General features: G+C 43.2%; 1 protein-coding gene across 2 annotated transcripts; it reads left to right on the top strand.

The window, feature by feature from the left end:
* The first annotated feature begins 317 nt into the window (after positions 1 to 317).
* LZTFL1 (leucine zipper transcription factor like 1) lies at positions 318 to 18,884 on the top strand. 2 transcript variants are annotated; one of them, XR_005722157.1, is made up of 11 exons: positions 318 to 492; positions 4,976 to 5,100; positions 7,117 to 7,311; positions 10,735 to 10,795; positions 11,831 to 11,902; positions 12,946 to 13,011; positions 13,094 to 13,171; positions 15,102 to 15,278; positions 16,024 to 16,127; positions 17,387 to 17,467; positions 18,557 to 18,884. XR_005722157.1 is itself a non-coding variant. In XM_040246791.1 (10 exons), exons 1-10 carry the CDS (start codon positions 490 to 492, stop codon positions 17,403 to 17,405), a joined length of 900 nt encoding a protein of 299 aa, XP_040102725.1. In that variant the 5' UTR covers positions 318 to 489; the 3' UTR covers positions 17,406 to 18,400. The 2 variants fall into 2 exon arrangements, 1 of the variants encoding a protein (XP_040102725.1); XM_040246791.1 differs by lacking the exon at positions 18,557 to 18,884 and having other exon boundaries at positions 17,387 to 18,400.
* Positions 18,885 to 19,280: the final 396 nt, after the last annotated feature.

The raw sequence follows: 19,280 nt of genomic DNA, 5'->3' as shown, positions 1-19,280 counted from the left end.
GCAAGGCTGGAGCAGCAAGGCTGGAGCAGCAAGGCTGGAGCAGCAAGGCTGGAGCAGCAAGGCTGGAGCAGCAAGGCTGGAGCAGCAAGGCTGGAGCAGCAAGGCTGGAGCAGCAAGGCTGGCTAGGATGCCCCGCGGCTCTTGGTAGCGATTGGGTGCCAGGCAGCCGCGCCTTTCCTGTTGCCGTTGGCAACAGCGGCCGCTCCCGTAGTCGGCGTGGCGCGTGAGGGCGGGACTTCCCGCGCCTAGGAAAAAATGCGCATGCGGCAGTGGGCCGGTCTCGCGCACTTCCTGTCACGTGATCTTGAGAACCAATCAAAGTGAGTAACTCCCTAGTCACGTGCGTCTGTTCCCGTTAGCAACGCTTCTAAACAACCCGCCCTGCCTCGCGTCTGGCGCGGTCCAGTGTTACTCGACGACCCCGGGCTTGGTGAGGCTGAGCCTGGCCTCTCCCGCTTTTCCAGACCGCTGACTTCCCCCGCCGCCGCAATGGTGAGTAGCCGGCCTGTCGGCGCCACCGCGCGCCGAGGAGAGACGCGGAGCCGGGGCCTCGGAGTGATGGCGTGCCTTGCGGCAGAACTTAGTCCGGCCCTGGGCCTCTCTGAGAAGGGGACGCCACGCCGGGTGCGAGAGACTATTAACCAAGGTCGAAGCCCTTCCGGGATAATTCTTGGTGGAGCTCTCTTCTAGCAGCCGCGCTCCGCTGCATTACCATTCCTCGCTGCTGCCTGAAGGGCCTAGGCCAAGTCACACCTCAGGTGGTTGGCGAAGAGAGCTGGAGGGAACCATCTGCCAGCAGAAGGCGCAAAGCGGTTTCTTGTTCCATTCCAAAAACTCAAGTTTATGCACGCGCGCACACACTCACGCACATACCCCCCACACACACACCCCCTTTGGCAGTATTAATTATGTTAACGAGCCGAGGAGGAAGAACGTGATTGAATACAACTTTCTTATGTGAGAGTGATACAAGAATCCCCAGGCCCCATATTATACCTGAGAAAACTTGAGTGACATTCCTTGTGTTCTGACCTGTTCAAAAGAAGGCATATTTTTCCTGGATGCTTGAACATAATCCCATTTGTCATTCCAGCGGATACAGAATGCCAGCTTAAACAGCAGCCGTCCTTAGAACAAGACACAGTAAAGTGTTGAGGAAAAAAAAGATGAATCCAGAGTTGGGGGCACCACCGAAATAGGCTACTGAAATATTTCAGTAACCAGAATTCCTCTTTAGCCCACGGTGTATACCAAGCACTCTTGCAGCTGAGGGTACAACTGTGAACGAAATAAACCATTCGTTCCCTACCATTCTTGGAGCCTGTCCCACACATTCTGTTGGTTTCCATAAAATATCATGAACAAATTGAAAAAATGGTGATGTCACAAGAAAATTGACAGCTGCTCGAATTCTTACCTGCTGTCATTCCATTTCCCAGGCTAATGCTATTTCTGCTACTGAAATCAGCTGCTTATTTCTGCTCCCTTTCTTCACTCCCATCCATTTTAGACGAACTTTTTCTGTCTTTTGTTATAAATTTCATTCTCAGTTTCAGTAATTTTTCTTCTTGGTTTAGGGACAGTCTTTACTTGACAGAAGAGAACAGACATGCATTGGGCACTTACTCTGCGCAAGTATATGAGGAAACTGTATGGTGTAAGAAATGATGCATGCTGTGATGAGCTTACAGTCTACTTGAAGGAGCAATACCTAAGGAAAAAAAGACAGCTAATAGTTTTTGTTTAGTCACTAGGTCGTGTCTGACTTTTTGACCCCATGGACTGCAGCACGCCTGGCCTTTGTTATCTCCCAGAGTTTGCTCAAATTCATGTCTTTTGAGTCGTTGATGCTGTCCAACCATCTCATCCACCTATGTGCTAATTTTTGGAGGAAGCCATAACTAGAGTTAATGAGGGCATGTTAGGAGGCTTCACAGAGTAGGTAAAAAAGGTTTGATCTTGAAGGATAGGTAGGAATTTGGTGGATTTCTGGAGCATGCCTATACCTCTGAGAGCCAATTATATCCATTTCTTGTCACCTCTGCAGTGCAGTGACATGTTGATAGCTTGAGACCAGCCATGCTGGGAGATTTTACACTGGAAATTAGCAAGGGCTGCAAATCAGTTTCATACTCCAGCCCTCACCAATGCCTGTTGTTAAGCATTCACCAGCACACCACTGGGGTGGACTCAGATTCTTGAATAAGCCTGGAGAGGTGCTTTTAGTCAAGGATTGGGGTAATGAGGGTGAAAGTATAGGATGTTCAAGGCTGGTAAGCAGACTAATCTGACTGAATAGGAGTGTTCTTAACAGAAGCTTGGGAAATGGGGTTAGAGAAAGGGTTTGGGGAGTATGGAGGGCTTATGAGTATAGATTTAACACTGTCATCAAGAATAATTGAAACTTTATGAGATTTTTTTTTAGCAAGTTGTGACATCATTTTGAGATTTCCAATTGTAGGATATTCTTGCTGACACTAACCTGAGTATAGAGAGAACATCGTTTCTAACGTAGGTATTGAGGTTTATTTCAAATGCTGGGTGGAGATGTGTCTTCTTGTGAGTCACAACTCAGGTTGATTTGCAGCTGTAACATGTCTGTGTTATTTATTTAAATTATGCCATTTTTCCAAAAAGGATTTGAAAAGCAGAGTGTGGACTTTGGAGTTAGATTTCCTGGTTCAAGTCTCTGCTCTCCCACTTGCCAATTCAATAGCATGGGAAAAAAAATTTCTTTGGACCTCAGTTTTCTATCTGTAAAGTAGGTTTATATTTACTTTTTCATAGGGTTGTATTGAGGACTAAATGAGATCATGCCGGGCACTTTGTAACTTCTGAATGACTTTTAGATGTTGTCGTCATTACTGTTAATTAGACATTTGACATTGACATTTGAAATAGTTCGAGGAGTTGGCTAACAATCCATGTAAACTAAAACATAAGAAACTTATTCCTTATTTCCGTTCACATTGTCTAGCCCTAAGGCCAAAAGTGAATTACCAGTTTAATCAAATAAGGTAGAGTCAGGAAATGTAAGTACATACTGCAAATGTGTTGGTTTACATTGGCCAGAATATCTCAACTGGTTGTTTTGAAGCAGTCTACCGGCCAGGTAACCGCTAGAGAGCATCATGATATCTTGGGTAATTCTTAACTTACTGAACTTTAACAGAAGTATTAAAAATGATGTGGGGAAGAAAAAGACTTAATGGAGCCGTTCATGTGGTTGGGGGTACTGGTCTGTAGGCCCGGCTGTGATACTTGAGAGATGCTTGTAGGTAACACCTTGAAAGAGATCGTGTCATCCAGGAGAGGATATAGAGCGACAAGAGTAAGGGTCTAAGGGCAGCGTCCTAGGAAGTGCAGCTGCTTCAGAGGCAAGCTCAAGAAGAGAAGGCTGCCAGTGAGATCAAGAAGGGAAGGTGGGGTTAGCAGGCAGAGAATGGAGCAGGTCAGCAGATGGCAAAGCAGCAGCCAGAGTAGTTGGGCTTGTTATTACGTTGCTGGTGAGCCTTGCAAAGGTGGCTGGAACAGCGTTTAGAGACACAGATGTAGAAGAGAGCTGGAGAAACGCAGTGCTAGCTGGAGGGAACCTACGGTTTTGTTTTGGTTTCACACGAATGAGGTTTGTGTGCAGCCTTGTCTGTAGTCTGAAGGGAAGAAGAAACCTCTGTAGAGTGTTGACAGGAGAAGTGATTGGTTGAAGTCCCCCAGGAGCTTGAAAGAGAACAGATTAAAGCCATGAATGACCTTCAAAAGAAGGAACTCTTTGAGTTCACTTGTTAGGCACATGGCCACTGTGTGCAGGCACTATGAGGGGGATCCTCAGGCAACCAGAGGGACAAGGTCATGGCCCTCGTGGTGTTATGTCCTACGTCTACAGGTAAGGATGTATGTAGATGCAACGAAGCCATGGTGAGGGGCTGAGAGGGCGAAGGAGATTGTGCCCAGGGACGTTGGTGGTGTCCTCCACAGTGTTGGAGGCAGCCCTGCGTGCTGGAAGTAGGAGGTAAGCCTGAAGAAGAGGATTCCAGAGTATACCATTGTCTCCCATAAGAACGCTATGACACATCAAATTACTCTTAAAGAGAATTCTAACTTAATTAGTCCCCTGCATTAGATGTTCAATTTTATAATTTCCTTCTGTAATTTTCAGTGTAGCTATAACATGAAAAAAAATCAGTCTCTAGCTTATAGTTGTCAAGCTCTCATCTGGTTTAAAAGCAAGAGCAATTGATGGCTGCTTCAAAACCAAATATACTTTTTAAGGCTGTGTGAGATGGAATAAGGTTAAGTGGCTCTAATAGAGGTGTTTTTTTTGTTTTATAAATTGTGCCTTAAAGAATACAGAAGTTTATTTCTCTCACACTTAACAGCCTTCTCACTGCTCATCTCAGGTATGTGGGTCTGTGCTGCTCCATGAGGTTATTCGGGGTACAGTTCCCTTTTATCTTGCTCCCCCAGCCCTGAGGCTATCATGCTGTCTGCATGGTTCAGCAGAGTCTCACCTCCAGGTTTCAGAGAAATAGGGTGTGGCAGACATGTACCCTGTGTATTAAGGCTTTAGAAATAGCTTTCATTCCTCTGTTCCCATCTGTTGCTGAGAAGTAGTCACGTGATCGTGCCTGACTTCAAGAGTGCTGGAGAGTGTTTTCTAGTTGGGCAGCCAGTGCAGGAGATGCCGGTTTGATCCCTGGGTCACGAATATCCCCGGAGAAGCAAATGGCAACCCACTCCAGTATCCTTGCCTGGGAAATCCCACAGACAGAGGAGCTTGATGGGCTGCAGTCCAGGGATCCCAGAAGAGTCGGACGCAACTTAACGACTAAACAACAGCAAGCCATGTGTCTGGAAAGATGGAAAGAACAGCGTTTAGTAGACATCTAGCAGTCTGCGCCACAGGAGAGCCTGTACGTTTTCATTGTTGGTTCCTTTGTTATATTTTCAAGACTAACAAATTACTTCTCTCTTTCAGGCAGAGTTGGGTCTAAACGAGCACCATCAAAATGAAGTTATTAATTATATGCGTTTTGCTCGCTCAAAAAGAGGCTTGAGACTCAAAACTGTGGATTCCTGCTTCCAAGACCTCAAGGAGAGCAGGTATCAGAGAATTCTGAGGAGACCCAGTGGGAAGTGACTGCCATCCTTTCTGGTGGCCAGTGTGGGGCAGCTGTAGCAGAGGCATACGAACCACTGCTAGAATGCGATCAATGTCCGTTGTGAGCAGCTACACATAACCTTACAGATATAGAAAATTCAGGAAATCAGATTGTGGTGGGAGCAGTCTGTTATTAAACATCCACATAGGATAGTTAAGGGATTGCGGAGTTTCAGAAGGGCAGTCAGAAAATTGTTAAGTGCTAGTGGGTTAATAATTGGCTTGCTGTAGTAGAGATTCCAGAACTTTAATTACTTGAGTTATGAATTAAAAGAGTAGAACCATAAGACATGGCATTTAGCAAAAAAATACCTATACAGTTTTATATTGAAACAGACGAGGAGAAAACAGCAGGAAACCGTGAAAAGATTGCTGACTAGTACCAAAATTGCTAGCCGACTTGCAGCAAGAGGTGATAATGTGCTTGTTTGGACCAATAATGAGAGAGAAAAGTCCGTAGAAAATTTAGTGATAGAGGATAATGGGAAGCAGCCAAAAGGACTGAATAATAGAGAGACCTCAGGCTGCTTGGGGATCAAATTTTGGCACACCTGGATGTGGGGACATAAATAAAAAGGGTCTCTAGGTGACCTGCAACTGTGGTAAGCTTATCTAACGTCACTCAGCAGCAGAGACCATCAGCTGTAGACTTATCTGTTCAGTTTATTAATCTAGTCTGATAATCTGGCTTCCTGACTCAGCAGCTATACGGAGCAGTCTTGATTGGTGAGACTGTGAGATAGCCAAAGAAGGTACTTCTTTATTTACTTTACGCATTGGAGTTTGGAGTACCTTAATTGCTGTTCATAGTAATGAACTTGGGTTGCTCAAAAAGCAACATATTTTTAAGCAGATTTAGTTTGTTCTATTAAAGAATACAGGAAGATTGTTGATATTTTTAATAGGGACTTAAACTTCTGGGTTTTTAAAAGTTGTTAAATTCTGCTTGGTAAACAAAACATTAAAGCTTGGTAGAGCAAATAATATTAACTTGAGTATAACTGTGAGAGAAGTTTGGTGGGGCTCCCTGCGTTGTGTCCTTTTGGACACAACATGTCCTCCTTCCTTTTGGAGTAAGGGAGAGGATGACTAGCATCAGGGCTGTAGCTCTTCATCCACTGGGTGTCTGAAGGATAAAGGACCTTGGGGGTGGAGGCAAGGAGTGGAGAGGACTGTTCCTGTAAGCCTGTCACTGACAGTGGGAGGCCTGCATGGATGCTTTCTCAAGGGTTCAGTTGTTGGGCATGTTTCCGAGATTACTGGAAGTGGCTGTGGGGCTGAGTCACACCCCAGTGGGACGCTGGGCGCGTCACCTCTGCCTTCTGAGCCTGTGTTGCTTCTGTGAAGTGAGGGGATTGAAGCAAATGCCTTTGGAGTTCCCTTCCAACCCAGACATTCTCTGTGAAAGAGTGAGGTTTAATACTTTTGATGATGTTCATTTTTATGGAGCTTTAATTAAGTTCTGGGGTTTTTTCTTTCAGGTCTCAAGATGCTAAGAAAAGCAATACATAATTAGCACTAATTTTCTTATAGGCATTTACTAACTTGTGAATAGCCTATAAGGTCTTTGAAATGCTAGACAACTAATACAAAGAAAGGGAGGAATTAACACCTCTCAGGTGACTTCTGAAATTAAATGTGATAAAGCTAATTTTCACCGAAAAGCTGAAGAAAAATTTGACAGTTTGGGGCTTGTTTCTGAGCACATAACTTGTATGAAAGGATGTGCACATTTGAGGAGCGAGCCACAGTTTAATCATTTAACCAGACATCAAAAACTAATTGAATCTAAATTATTTTCAAACTGTTCTACGAATAAAGAAGATAGTTCCCAGAGAGACTTTCACTGTAACCTTTTCATCCCTCCGATGACACGTTGGGGGCTTCTCAGTTTTGTTTTTCGTTGTAAATGGTTTCTGTTGTTTACGCAGAGGTTTGGGGTCGTGGTTGTTTTTCAGGCTTGTGGAGGAGACCTTCACCGTCGACGAGGTCTCTGAGGTGTTGAATGGGCTGCAGGCTGTGGTCCACAGCGAGGTGGAGTCTGAGCTCATCAACACGGCCTACACCAACGTGCTGCTTCTGCGGCAGCTTTTCTCACAAGCCGAGAAGTGGTACCTCAAGCTGCAGACAGACATCTCTGAACTTGAAAACAGGTAATAGTATCTGTTTCCACAGCTGTGACCGTAGAGGCCCAAGCATGCGCTTGAAAGCGCGTGCCTGTCTCTGCTGCTGTTTTTCTTGAGCATAGTGGGCGAGAAAATTTGGGTAGCCTGACAGCAGCGCATCCAGCTAATGAGTCATCTGTTAGGTGCCACTCAGAGTCCTCTTCAGAGTGCCCTGCTTCCACTGTGATAAAGGCCTCGAGGTCTATGAGACTGCTCTGAAGGTGATTAGCAATTATTCCTCAAAGCAGCTTTGGTTAGCCTGATCAGTACTGTAGTAAGTTTTTAGAGATAGGTCAACTAAGAAGTAGCAGTTATGAAACAGATTTGAAAAATTAATTCAACTACCATCAAATCACACTTAGTAGTATGGGAAGTGTACTTTTATTAATTGCATTAAAATTATATACCACTCTTTAAAATAGGAAAAGTGTTCTTAGAAAACTTTCTTAGAAAGTTTTGTAATCTGAACAACATCAAAAAGCTCCCTTATTTTTAAAAAACATGGTAAAATCAGTGAAATTGATACTCATTCTGTGAAAAGTCATGCCAGACATCTGGAAAGACTGACCTGGAGCCCGGGGGCCATTTGCTAACCACAGAGGCAGTACGGCTCACAGTCCGTGCTGAGTGTCACTGACTGTGGCCTCAGGTAGAGGAGGAAACCATCCAGCTTCACCAACTGTCAGTAGGTAATTGATGAGAAAACTTTGAGAAATTGACCTGTTAAGAAGCTTAAAAGAGTAGTTAACTACCATTCACTGTAAAAGCTTTTGTATAGTAAGCATCCATGTACTTTTGCAAATAAGAGGAAATGTTCAGGTGGAAACCATCCGTCTTCCTTGAGAATTTACCATACTCAGTAGATGTGAACTAATTCCATTTTTCCCAGGCTATTCTATTAAAACCAGTTTTTCTTGAATCTCTACCAGATAACAATGTATATTAGAGCAGTTTCCCTTTCAGTTCAGTTGCTCATTTGTGTCCGACTCTTTGCGACCCCATGAACCACAGCACACCAGGCCTCCTTGTCCATCACCAATTCCTGGAGTCTACTCAAACTCATCTCCATTGAGTCAGTGATGCCATCCAACCATCTCATCCTCTGTCGTCCCCTTCTCCTCCTGCCTTCAGTCTTTCCCAACATCAGGGTCTTTTCAGACGAGTCAGTTCTTCGCATCAGGTGGCCAAAGTATTGGAGTTTCAGCTTCAACATCAGTCCTTCCAATGAACACCCAGGACTGATCTCCTTTAGGATGGACTGGTTGGATCTCCATGCAGTCCAAGGGACTCTCAAGAGTCTCCTCCAACACCACAGTTCAAAAGCATCGATTCAAAAAAAAAAAAAAGGAAAAAACAAAAGCATCAATTCTTCAGTGCTCAGCTTACTTTATAGTCCAACTCTCACATCCATACATGACTACTGGAAAAATCATAGCTTTGACGAGATGGACCTTTGTTGGCAAAGTAATGTCTCTGCTTTTTAACATGCTGTCTAGGTTGGTCATAACTTTCTTTCCAAGGAGCAAGAGTCTTTTAATTTCATGGCTCCAGTCACCATCTGCAGTGATTGTGGAACCCCAAAAAATAAAGTCAGCCACTGTTTCCACTGTTTCTCCATCTATTTGCCATGAAGTGATGGGACCAGATGCCTTGATCTTAGATTTTTTGAATGTTGAATTTTAAGCCAACTTTTTCACTCTCCTCTTTCACTTTCATCAAGAGGCTCTTTAGTTCTTTGCTTTCTGCCATAAGGGTGGTGTCATCTGCATATCTGAGGTTATTGATATTTCTCCCAGCAATCTTGATTCCAGCTTGTGCTTCCTCCAGCCCAGCTTTCCTCATGATGTTCTCTGCATTTAAGTTAAATAAGCAGGGGGACAATATACAGCCTTGACGTGTTCCTTTTCATATTTGGAAGCAGTCTGTTGTTCCATGTCCAGTTCTAACTGTTGCTTCCTGACCTGCATACAGATTTCTCAAGAGGCAGGTTAGGTGATCTGGTATTCCCATCTCTTTCAGAATTTTCCACAGTTTATTGTGATCCACACAGTCAAAGACTTTGGCATAGTCAATAAAGCAGAAATAGGTGTTTTTCTGAAACTCTGTTGCTTTTTCGATGATCCAGCAGATGTTGGCAATTTGATCTCTGGTTCTTCTGCCTTTTCTAAAACCAGCTTGAACATCTGGAAGTTCACGGTTCACATATTGCTGAAGCCTGGCTTGGAGAATTTTGAGCATTACTTTACTAGCATGTGACATGAGTGCAATTGTGTGGCAGTTTGAGGTATCTTTGGCATTGCCTTTCTTTGGGATTGGAATGAAAACTGACCTTTCCCAGTCCTGTGGCCACTGCTGATTTTTCTAAATTTGCTGGCATATTGAGTGCAGCACTTTCACAGCATCATCTTTTAGGATTTGAAATAGCTTAACTGGAATTCCATCACCTCCACTAGCTTTGTTCATAGTGATGCTTCTTAAGGTCCACTTGACTTCACATTCCAGGATGTCTGGCTCTAGGTGAGTGATCACACCATCGTGGTTATCTGGGTTGGGAAGATCTTTTTTGTATAGTTCTTCTGTGTATTCTTGACACCTCTTAAAATCTTCTACTTCTGTTAGGTCCATACCATTTGTGTCCTTTATTGACCCCATCTTTGCATGAAATGTTCCCTTGGTAGCTCTAATTTTCTTGAAGAGATCTCTAGTCTTTACCATTCTATTGTTTTCCTCTATTTCTTTGCATGGATCATTGAGGAGGGCTTTCTTATCTCTCCTTGCTATTCTTTGGAACTTGCATTCAAATGGTAATATCTTTCCTTTTCTCCTTTGCTTTTCGCTTCTCTTATTTTCACAGCTATTTGTAAGACCTCCTCAGACAGCCATTTGGCCTTTTTTGCATTTCTTTTTCTTGGGGATGGTCTTGATCCCTGTCTCCTGTACAGTGTCATGAACCTCCATCCATAGTTCATCAGGCACTCTGGCTATCAGATCTAGTCCCTTAAATCTATTTCTCATTTCTACTGTATAATCATAAGAGATTTGATTTAGGTCATACCTGAATGGTCTAGTGGTTTTCCCTACTTTCTTCAATTTCCCTTTAGTACTTCAAAAATACGGTGTTAACTACAAACTTCAGACATGTTATATTAACATTGTAGTTTAGTTCTGGCAATTATATTGTACACTCAGTAAGTACAAAATACTAGGTGCTATGGGGATTCAGATTTGAGTGCATGGAACTTAGTTCTTCTACCTTTGGTAACTACCTTTTTGATGTGACGAAGTTTTGTTCATCTTGCCCTGTTGTCTCTGGCATGTAATAGGTTGATACCAGTGCTTTTATTTGTCTTGTGCATATGATACAAATCTATTTTAAACAATTATTTTTTCATATTTTCTTTTATCTTCAAGAGAATTATTAGAGCAAGTTGCAGAATTTGAAAAAGCGGAATTTACATCTTCAAATAAAAAGGTAATTTTTGGTCCATATCTTAATAGCCACTGTTTAGCATCCTCAAATTGCTTAGAACATTTAGAGGCTGAAGGGAGAACTCTCAAGGAAAAGCATTCAGCTCAAGACCAGAATTCAAAAGTTGCCTTGTGGATTTTTAGGCAAAAGAAAAGCTTTGGAAGTTCCTGTGAAGAGCTTGCTTCTGTCCGCTGCCTCGCACACATGCATGCGCACGCTGACAACGCCCCTGCCGTCCACCTGCCTCCCACTTGTGCAAGCTTCATGCAGCATCCTGGCACTGCCACTGCCCAGCCGGGTGACCTTGAGCGGGTGACCTTGAGACGGCTGAGCCTCGTTCTCCTCATCTCTCGAGTGGAGACAGTCCTAGTCATTACCTACTTCTCTCTTTAATCATCTTGTTGTCTACAGTGACCCTTCCATTGTGTGCACGTACCATGAATGCTCTGGCGTTGCCTGGTAAAACCCTGCTGAGATGAATCCATGAGTGTACACATACATAGGAGTTTTCTCATTGTTCCTTTGGAACTTATTTCTAGCTAAGAAATTTCTGGTTCAGAGGCATGAATTCTTTTGCTTTAATACATATTGTAGAATATAGGTATCAAGTTGTGTCAAGTTATTCATCTGCAATGTAGTTTACCTAAATCCTCATTATTATTGCAATTTTGGGGGGTTTGTGCAGAAATCTGGCTTCCAGCTCCCATGGTATTGAAACCTCAGTCCCTAGGTACTAGGATCTTTATCTGCTCTGGTTTTGACTACCGTCCCTCCCACCTTTCTCTTCCACCTGTTTGTTTTGTTTGTTTGTTTAAGATACAAGGAGGATGGGTTTCATTTTTATCTAACTTTCATTGGGCACTGTGGGCCAGGCTCTGTCCTAAGCACCAGTACGTAGTAGAGAAGCAAACCAATAAGGGTCTAGCTGACATCCCATTGGTAGGTTTGCACAGTGTCTGCCACTTAGAAAGTACAAGGGTTCAGTGCTTACACGCGCTTTATTTGGTGGTGATTTCAGTTCGGTTTGTTTCGTTTCAGTCCATCATAGACAGCATGAAGCCAAAACTCGCTCCACTTCACGAAGGTGGCGCGGCAGAACTCCTGAACAAGGTAATGTCGCCGTCACTGTGAGGAACGGCAGCTCTCACGGTGTGTGCTGGCCGCCTGCGCAGCTCCAGCTGGAGACGGGGTAGAAGGCCCGGCTTCTGTCCACTGAGGGTGATTAGTCCGTCAAAGTAGTTGTCCTTAATGGTAGTTAGTAAGAGGTTTATAAAAAATGATTACCAACATACAGCTATTTTTCTTGACTCTTGTGTTTTCAACGTTATGCTAGATGTTGTTACATAAAAAGAAAAGTAATACCTGGCCCTTTGCCCTCAAGACTTTACAGTCTCATTGGGAAGGGATAACTAACATTCTAGAAACGGAGACAGGAAACTGCTAACCTTTGTACCACAGGGTGGCAGAGAAGACACAGTGCCATGTGGATGAGAGTCAAGGAGGACTGGCTGTTGGGTACGGTGGTGCCCAAGCTGGGCTGAAAGGCGAAGGCACAGTGAATTGTCAGAAGAGAAGGGGCATGAGCAGCAGGGGAGCAGAGTGGGCAGCAGCCCGAGGCAGGGCGGAGGCTGGCATGCCTGGGAGCAGAGCACAGGCTCCGCCGGGCGGTGGTGTGTGCGCCAGAGCGTGATGAGACTGCTCTGGCAGGCGGTGCTCGTGGTGGAGCTGCTGACGAGCCAGGGCCGTGGGCCTCCCCTCGTAGGGACCGTTGGGGGCTGGACACAGGGTATGGAATGGTGGTGGCTGTGCTTTGAGGATAAGTGCAGGTGCTGCGCTGTGTAGGCCAAGAATAGACTAAGAGTTTCAGGATCAGCTAGGTGAGAGATGGCAGAGGAGGGGACTTTAGGAAAAGGCTGAGAACAGAGGGCTGAAAAAAGTCTGAGAGACTGTGAAGGAAGGAACTAGAAGTCTGAGATGACTCACAGATGTTGAGGCTGGTGGGCTGGGTGAAGCTGGGATATTACCAGTAGCCAGAGCATGCAGACTCTGGAGTTTCTATGTAATTTAAAAATTAAAAGTATGAGTGAAACAAGTAATTTCAAGGATGAAAAGTACTTTGGCTAACATAGTAAAACTTGAATCTACTCACAAAGGAAATTATAAGACTTCAAGAAGAGAATGAGAAATTGAAGTCAAGACTGAAGACCATTGAATCCCAGGTAACTGAGAAATACTTAAAATTATTGAAAGCATTCCTTACAGAGTGAATATTGAATGTTTTCTGTTTACTCTTGATTTTAGGCAACAGATGCATTGGATGAGAAGTCAAAGCTGGAGAGAGCACTGCAAGATTTACAGCTTGAGCACGGGAATCAAAAGGTGAAATCAGTCTTAGCTTTTTCACATCTTAGTTACTATCATGCCCCACCACTGGCCACTCCCTGAGAAAGAGGCCGCCACTGTGGCCCCGCATCGAGACAGACTTGTCCAGGAAAGGCCACGTGAGCGCCTGCTCAGGGCAGAGGGTGCACATGCACGGCTCACGTGCTTCACGTGTCCCAGAGCACATGGGCATCTAAGATTTGCTTAATTTTTTTTTAAGTTCTTTTCCCTTTCACTTTCCCATTCCAGTTCCAATAGGAAAGAGAGAAGAATGGAAAGGTTCTGAGTTAATTGGATTTATTGTTGTGGTTTAGCACTGAGTCCTGTCCGAGACTTTGCAAGCCCGTGGGCTGTAGCCCGCCAGGCCCCTCTGTCTATGGGCTTTCCCAGGCAAGAGTCCAGAGTGAGCTGCCATCTCCTCCTCCAGGGGATCTTCCCGACCCAGGGATCAAACCCCAGGCCTCCTGATTTGACAGGCGGGTTTTTTACCACTGCGCCACCAGGGATTTGAATTTGGGTCTTATACAGAACTTATTTTTACTTAAATTTCCCTTTGGGAGTATGATGAAATGAATTTATTAGTTGTGTATCTTCAGATCCATCTGTATCTAGCAGAGCTTGGGTGAAACCGTGAAATTCAGTGTTAAAGTTCTCCAGGTTTGTCTGAGTGGAGTGCCTGAGTCCCGCTCCACCCTGGAAGTCATCGTGGGCACAGTTCTGCCTCGTGTGGCCTTTGCACCGGGATAAGATGCTGTAGTAGGACCCTGTCAGCAGGGCTGTTTGACTGAATCTGCATTGCAGCACTGACTTTCCTAGTGGGTTTAGTGCCATTGTAAATGTCTACTAAATAATCCCCAAACTTGCTTCATTAGACGTTGGTTACCCTTTCTCTGTGCAAACTTTCAGACATGTGTAAGAATAGAATAGTGTAATGTAACCCAGGCACTCGCCACTCAACTTTCCCGCTCAGTTGCCACAGCGTGCCCAGCCTATTTGATGCTAACCTCTACTTTCTTCTCTTCTCCCCCATGTTTTTTTGAAACGAATTTCAGGCATTACATTATTTCATCTGTAGATACTTTTTTTAAAATAAAAGGATACTTCTTACATGGCTAAAATGAAAAATATATATGATTTTCAATCATTATATACCAAGGACCATAAATTTATAAAACAGCTGAATACTCTGTAAAACAGTTGCATTTTTGGATGATAAATTTGTTTTATAAGCCATTGAAGACTTTGCTCCAATTTTACTTTTTAAAGATTTGGCAAAAGCAAAATGCATACAGAGATACAGTGAAGTAAAATCATTTTCAAGACCAGATTTCAAAAATAAGGACTTTTTCTTTTGTTGATAGTAGTGCTCCATCTTCATAGTTAGCATTTATAGACCATTTTCCTGTCTTATTAATATTACTTTTCTTTACATTATAAATGGTATCTGGTAGAAAACATGATCCAAGTAGAGAGAAGATCCAACTGCTTATGTTACACAGACAAAGTGTACGAATATATGTATCTCAAATTAAGATAAAAAATATAGTCTTATAAATGTAGCAAGCCATATACTCAATAAGTGTTAATTAGGCTCTTATAATATTGTGAAACATGTCACCCTAACTCTGGGAAACACAGCCTTGTCAAATTTAGGATCTCACCTCTCTCGTTCTCCCTTTGGAGTTCCAACAGCTCATAAATCATATTTGACATAGTTGGAAATCCGTGACCGCTGAGTGGCCGTGCGTGTGTGCAGTGACCAGGCACTGGGTGCCGAGTGACCCTCCGGGACTGCGGCGGTGGGGGAGGCTGGCGTGCACGCGCAGCACACAGCCTCCCCTCTTTCCATCGCTGAGGTGTTGAGTCTAAAGCCGTTGCTATTTAGGATGTCAGCGTGAACTTATGTGGATGTACGTATTTTTCACAGGATTTTATAAAGGCCCAAGACTTGAGTGACTTGGAAAACACAGTTGCTGCTTTGAAGAGTGAGTTTCAGAAGACACTTAATGACCAGACAGAAAACCAGAAATCCCTGGAAGAGAATCTAGCGACGGCCAAGCACGACCTGCTGAGGGTCCAGGAGCAGCTGAGCATGGCTGAGAAGGTCAGGTTTGTCTGTCCACGTGGGCCTGAGCGGTGAATGCAGTGTGACTAAGGGAAGTGTGGATAGCTGCAGATTCACTTTATTTTTTCTCAAGGTGTTAGGCACTTTGTGTTCTAAAAGATTGACCCCTTTTGGGAGAAAGATTGCTCTTTGACACCAGAATGTCTGAGGTGATGAAAAGCCTGTGCTCCTCCTCGTGCATGCGCACACCCAGCACCCTGCACCCCCGTGTTGCTCTTCTTGACCATCCCGTTCACAGTCAGCAGAGGGTTGGCGGGTGTTTTCCTCAAGGGGTCTGTCCCTGTTTCTTAATTTACAAGCAGTATGCAGAGAACTGTGCTTTTCACTTTAGGGATTAGACTCTTACGAATATACAAGCTAAACTGTAATTAAATTTAAAATCCTCTTCTTAAAATACTGGCACTACTTTGGGATTTAGAAAGAAGAGCATGTCTGTTTTACCTAAAAATGAATTTACTGTTTCAAATAGATTTCCCATCTCTGTGGCATAGTATGTTTGAGTTATTTGTTAATATTGTACTTGGGAAATGTTACCATTTTATTGGCTTCTCACTTGGAAGAATGTAAGTTTCAATAGTCTTAATTTTATATAAATACATTAAAAATAAATCAGAAAATAAGCAGAATATTAGTAAATTAGGGCAAAAATGTATATTTTCATCAAATGTGTTCTTTCTTTCCTTAACTATTTCTTATTAGTGGACTGAAATTTTTCCCTATGTAGGAATTAGAGAAGAAATTCCAACAAACAGCAGCCTTTCGAAACATGAAGGAGATTCTTACCAAGAAGAATGACCAAATCAAAGACCTGAGGAAAAGACTGGCAAAGTAAGCTGTGCTGATCCTGCCCCTTGGATTGTCCCCCTGCCGCGTTGATGTCTGTCCTTCATTAAGTCTGATCTCGTGTCCGGAGAGGCCAGACCCGTGGGGAGTTGCTTTGTCATCCAGTCCAGCAGCCTGTGTGTTGGGAGGGCAAAGGGGCTCTGGCCAGGCCTCACTCGCCACACCCCTTCGGGTTTCTTTTCAGGTTCAGCTGGACCCTTGGGGTCACTCAAGGCCACACTGGGCTGCCTTCGCCCTGCATTCTCTCAGCAGGATGTTGGACAGGGCAGCGCCAGGCGTTGCTGCTCAGTGGTATCCTTGCTGCAGTCCAGGGCCTGCTCACGCTGTGCTCCCACGTGACACTTCTGTTGTTTAATTGCTCAGTTGTGTCTGGCTCTTTGTGACCCTGTGGACTGTAGCCTGCCAGGCTCCTCTGTCCACGGAATTTTCCAGGCAGGAACACTGGAGTGGGTCTCTGCTGCTCTCTGCATGGGATCTTCCCAACCCCGGGGTCGAGCCTGAGTTTCTTGCACCTCCTGCATTGGCAGCTGGATTCTTTACCATCTGAGTTACCAGAGAAGCCCTCACGCGGCAGTTCAGGTGCTGCAAGATGAGATCCGTGTGTGGATGCCAGGGCCCGCCTGCCTTAGAAGTCCATGCCCTCCGTAGGAGCGGTGTCGCTGGCACAGTTACGTGGCACTCTGGTGGGGATGTGTCCAGGAACTCACTGCACACGGCGAAGCCAAAGCCCTGGTTTCTGCCGTGGATGTATGGTTGGCCACAGTTCTTGTGGTCCAGATGGAGTTTTCTAATCAGGGTCATTTCTGCCATCGGTGGTTCTGCCTGGAAACTCAGCTGACATTTTACTTTTATCAGAGTTCCAGGGTACCAGAGCTGAAAAGTGAATCCCAGATCCTTAGAGAAGGGGGTTGGTTAACCTTGTACTCACAAGGTCATATCAGCTGTTTGTGTCCATCAGGCCTTCGATTAAATAATAATTTACTAAGCTGACACGGGTGTAGATGCCACATATGGTAGAGACTTAGAGCCTGATGGTATGTCAGTGGGTATCTGGTCCATTCTCTGGTCCAGGAATCCTCCGGCTCACCCCCATCATGCCTTGAACAAATCTGACTTGTACCACAGCGGTGATTTTAGATGAAGGATGCAACATTACTGGCTTAATCACTGGAAGTGTTTCAGGTAAACTCATTCGGTACAACAATTGGCATTATGCTCTTAATTAAATACATATCTCTTTCCAGATATGAACCTGAAGATTAAAAACTGATGATTTTATCTGGAAGCTGCCACAATATGAAAGTACAAGCCATTTCTCACCTCAGGCATGTATTTGAAGCAGTTTGTTATATTCCCTCTGTTTATTTTTTGAAGATTTAGACTTTGCTTATGATATTTAGAGCTAGAGTTCCTATTTCAGTTACCTAATTGAGAAGAGAGAAAACCTCCTGACTGATTCTGGCTGGTCATCCCAAACACCTCTCTGTGAGTGCTCCAGATTCTTAGTTCAAAGGCAGTGAGAATTCTTTGTAGTAAAGAAAGACTTACCGTTTTGTGTTAATATAAAGAGTACACCTTTTCAATACATGTTAAAGCTAGCTTTGTCTACAGTTACGCATTCCCTAGAATAAAAATATAGAATATTAAAGATAGTTTATTATAAATAAACCTTATTTTTAAAAATGAAATCTAAATTGCTTTCTCTATGTGATCAACAAAAAATATATATATAAATTTGTTGAAAATGTGAATGCCATCTATTATAGGCATCATTTTTACCAATTATAATGAAAGTTAACAGTGAACGTGAGGATTTGATTAACTCCTTCAGTCAGACATTTTTTGCAGCATACATTTTCATAAATCTGTATTGCTGATGAAGAAGGCAGAGGCATCCTTGTACTTCTACAGTTGAGAAAGTATCTGGACTGAGAATAAATGTAATCTTTACACTTCAGTTTACAGAATATTCTATTAAATTATATGTTGAATGAGAACACTTTTTAAAGGATCTCTATTCAACATAGAATCAGTTACTAGACTTGAGATTCAGCTTTTGATTATAGTTTATTTATTTAGGTACATCTACAGTAACTTCATTTTCAAGAGGTTTTGATTATATTTCCGTTGGCCTGCTTTTCTTGTGTTTGTTTTGGGATAAATCATTAGAAATTAGGTATCTGGTATCTGTACTTGGATGATGCATCAATATACTATAAGGATAAAAATAAAGTTCATAAAGCATTAATGCTTCAGAAGTAAAGTACTTGCTTTTAACACATTATTTAGAAAGTAATCATTCCCACTTCCACAAGATTCTGTTCACCAAGAAGAGTTTACTGATTTGAGGAAAAGGTTTGTTATTTTTTTTCAAGCTTTTAATACTAGCCTTGAATTTGTTGTTCTTCTTGTAGGTTTTATATTAAAATACTGAAGGACCAAATGATAAAGGGTAAGATAACTCCCCCCAAAAGAACACAGAAGGCAGCGTTTAAGAGGCGATTGGCTGGGAGGAGCGAGGGGGAAAGAGCCGGTCAGGAGCCAGCACTCCTGCGTGGTTACCCCTCACCGTCCCCGCTGTGCAGGCCACTCCTGGGGTTCTGTGTCCTTCTAGAGCTTTCACTGAGGATTCCAGTCACACACCATACTACTTCAGGCCAGAATTCATTCTCTCTCCAAAACCTATTCCAGTATTTAATGGGCCAGGATATTCTATTAAATTCAGAAAGAGAATTTTTTTTTAATGGCTTGGTATCTTTTAAAAACCATATATTTTCTTCTTGCCTTAGTTTGATGCATAGGGAAGAAAGTTATGTTGAAAAACCTGTCGCTAAGTAGAATTTCAGCTTAGTATTTTTTTCTTTTTTGATAGCAACTTTGAAATATTCTATATATCCAGTTCAATAATAAATTAAAAGTCTTTATGATCCCGTAAAACCTAACTATGCCCTGCGTTAAGATAAACAAACATGACATTTTTTGACATAAATTAACATGATGATTCTTCACCATATAAATACTTTTTTGCCTGGTTGTGTCACTGTGTGTGTGTAACTCATGTGCTTAGCAAAATGCAGTAGTGAAATGTGTTTTTTTTTACATTTTCCTAGTCTTAAGACTTATCTCATTTAACTAAGA

Source organism: Oryx dammah, unplaced genomic scaffold (assembly GCF_014754425.2).
Source record: "Oryx dammah isolate SB20612 unplaced genomic scaffold, SCBI_Odam_1.1 HiC_scaffold_9, whole genome shotgun sequence".
Classification (NCBI taxonomy): Eukaryota; Metazoa; Chordata; class Mammalia; order Artiodactyla; family Bovidae; genus Oryx; species Oryx dammah.
This window is presented reverse-complemented; position numbering and strand designations above follow the sequence as displayed.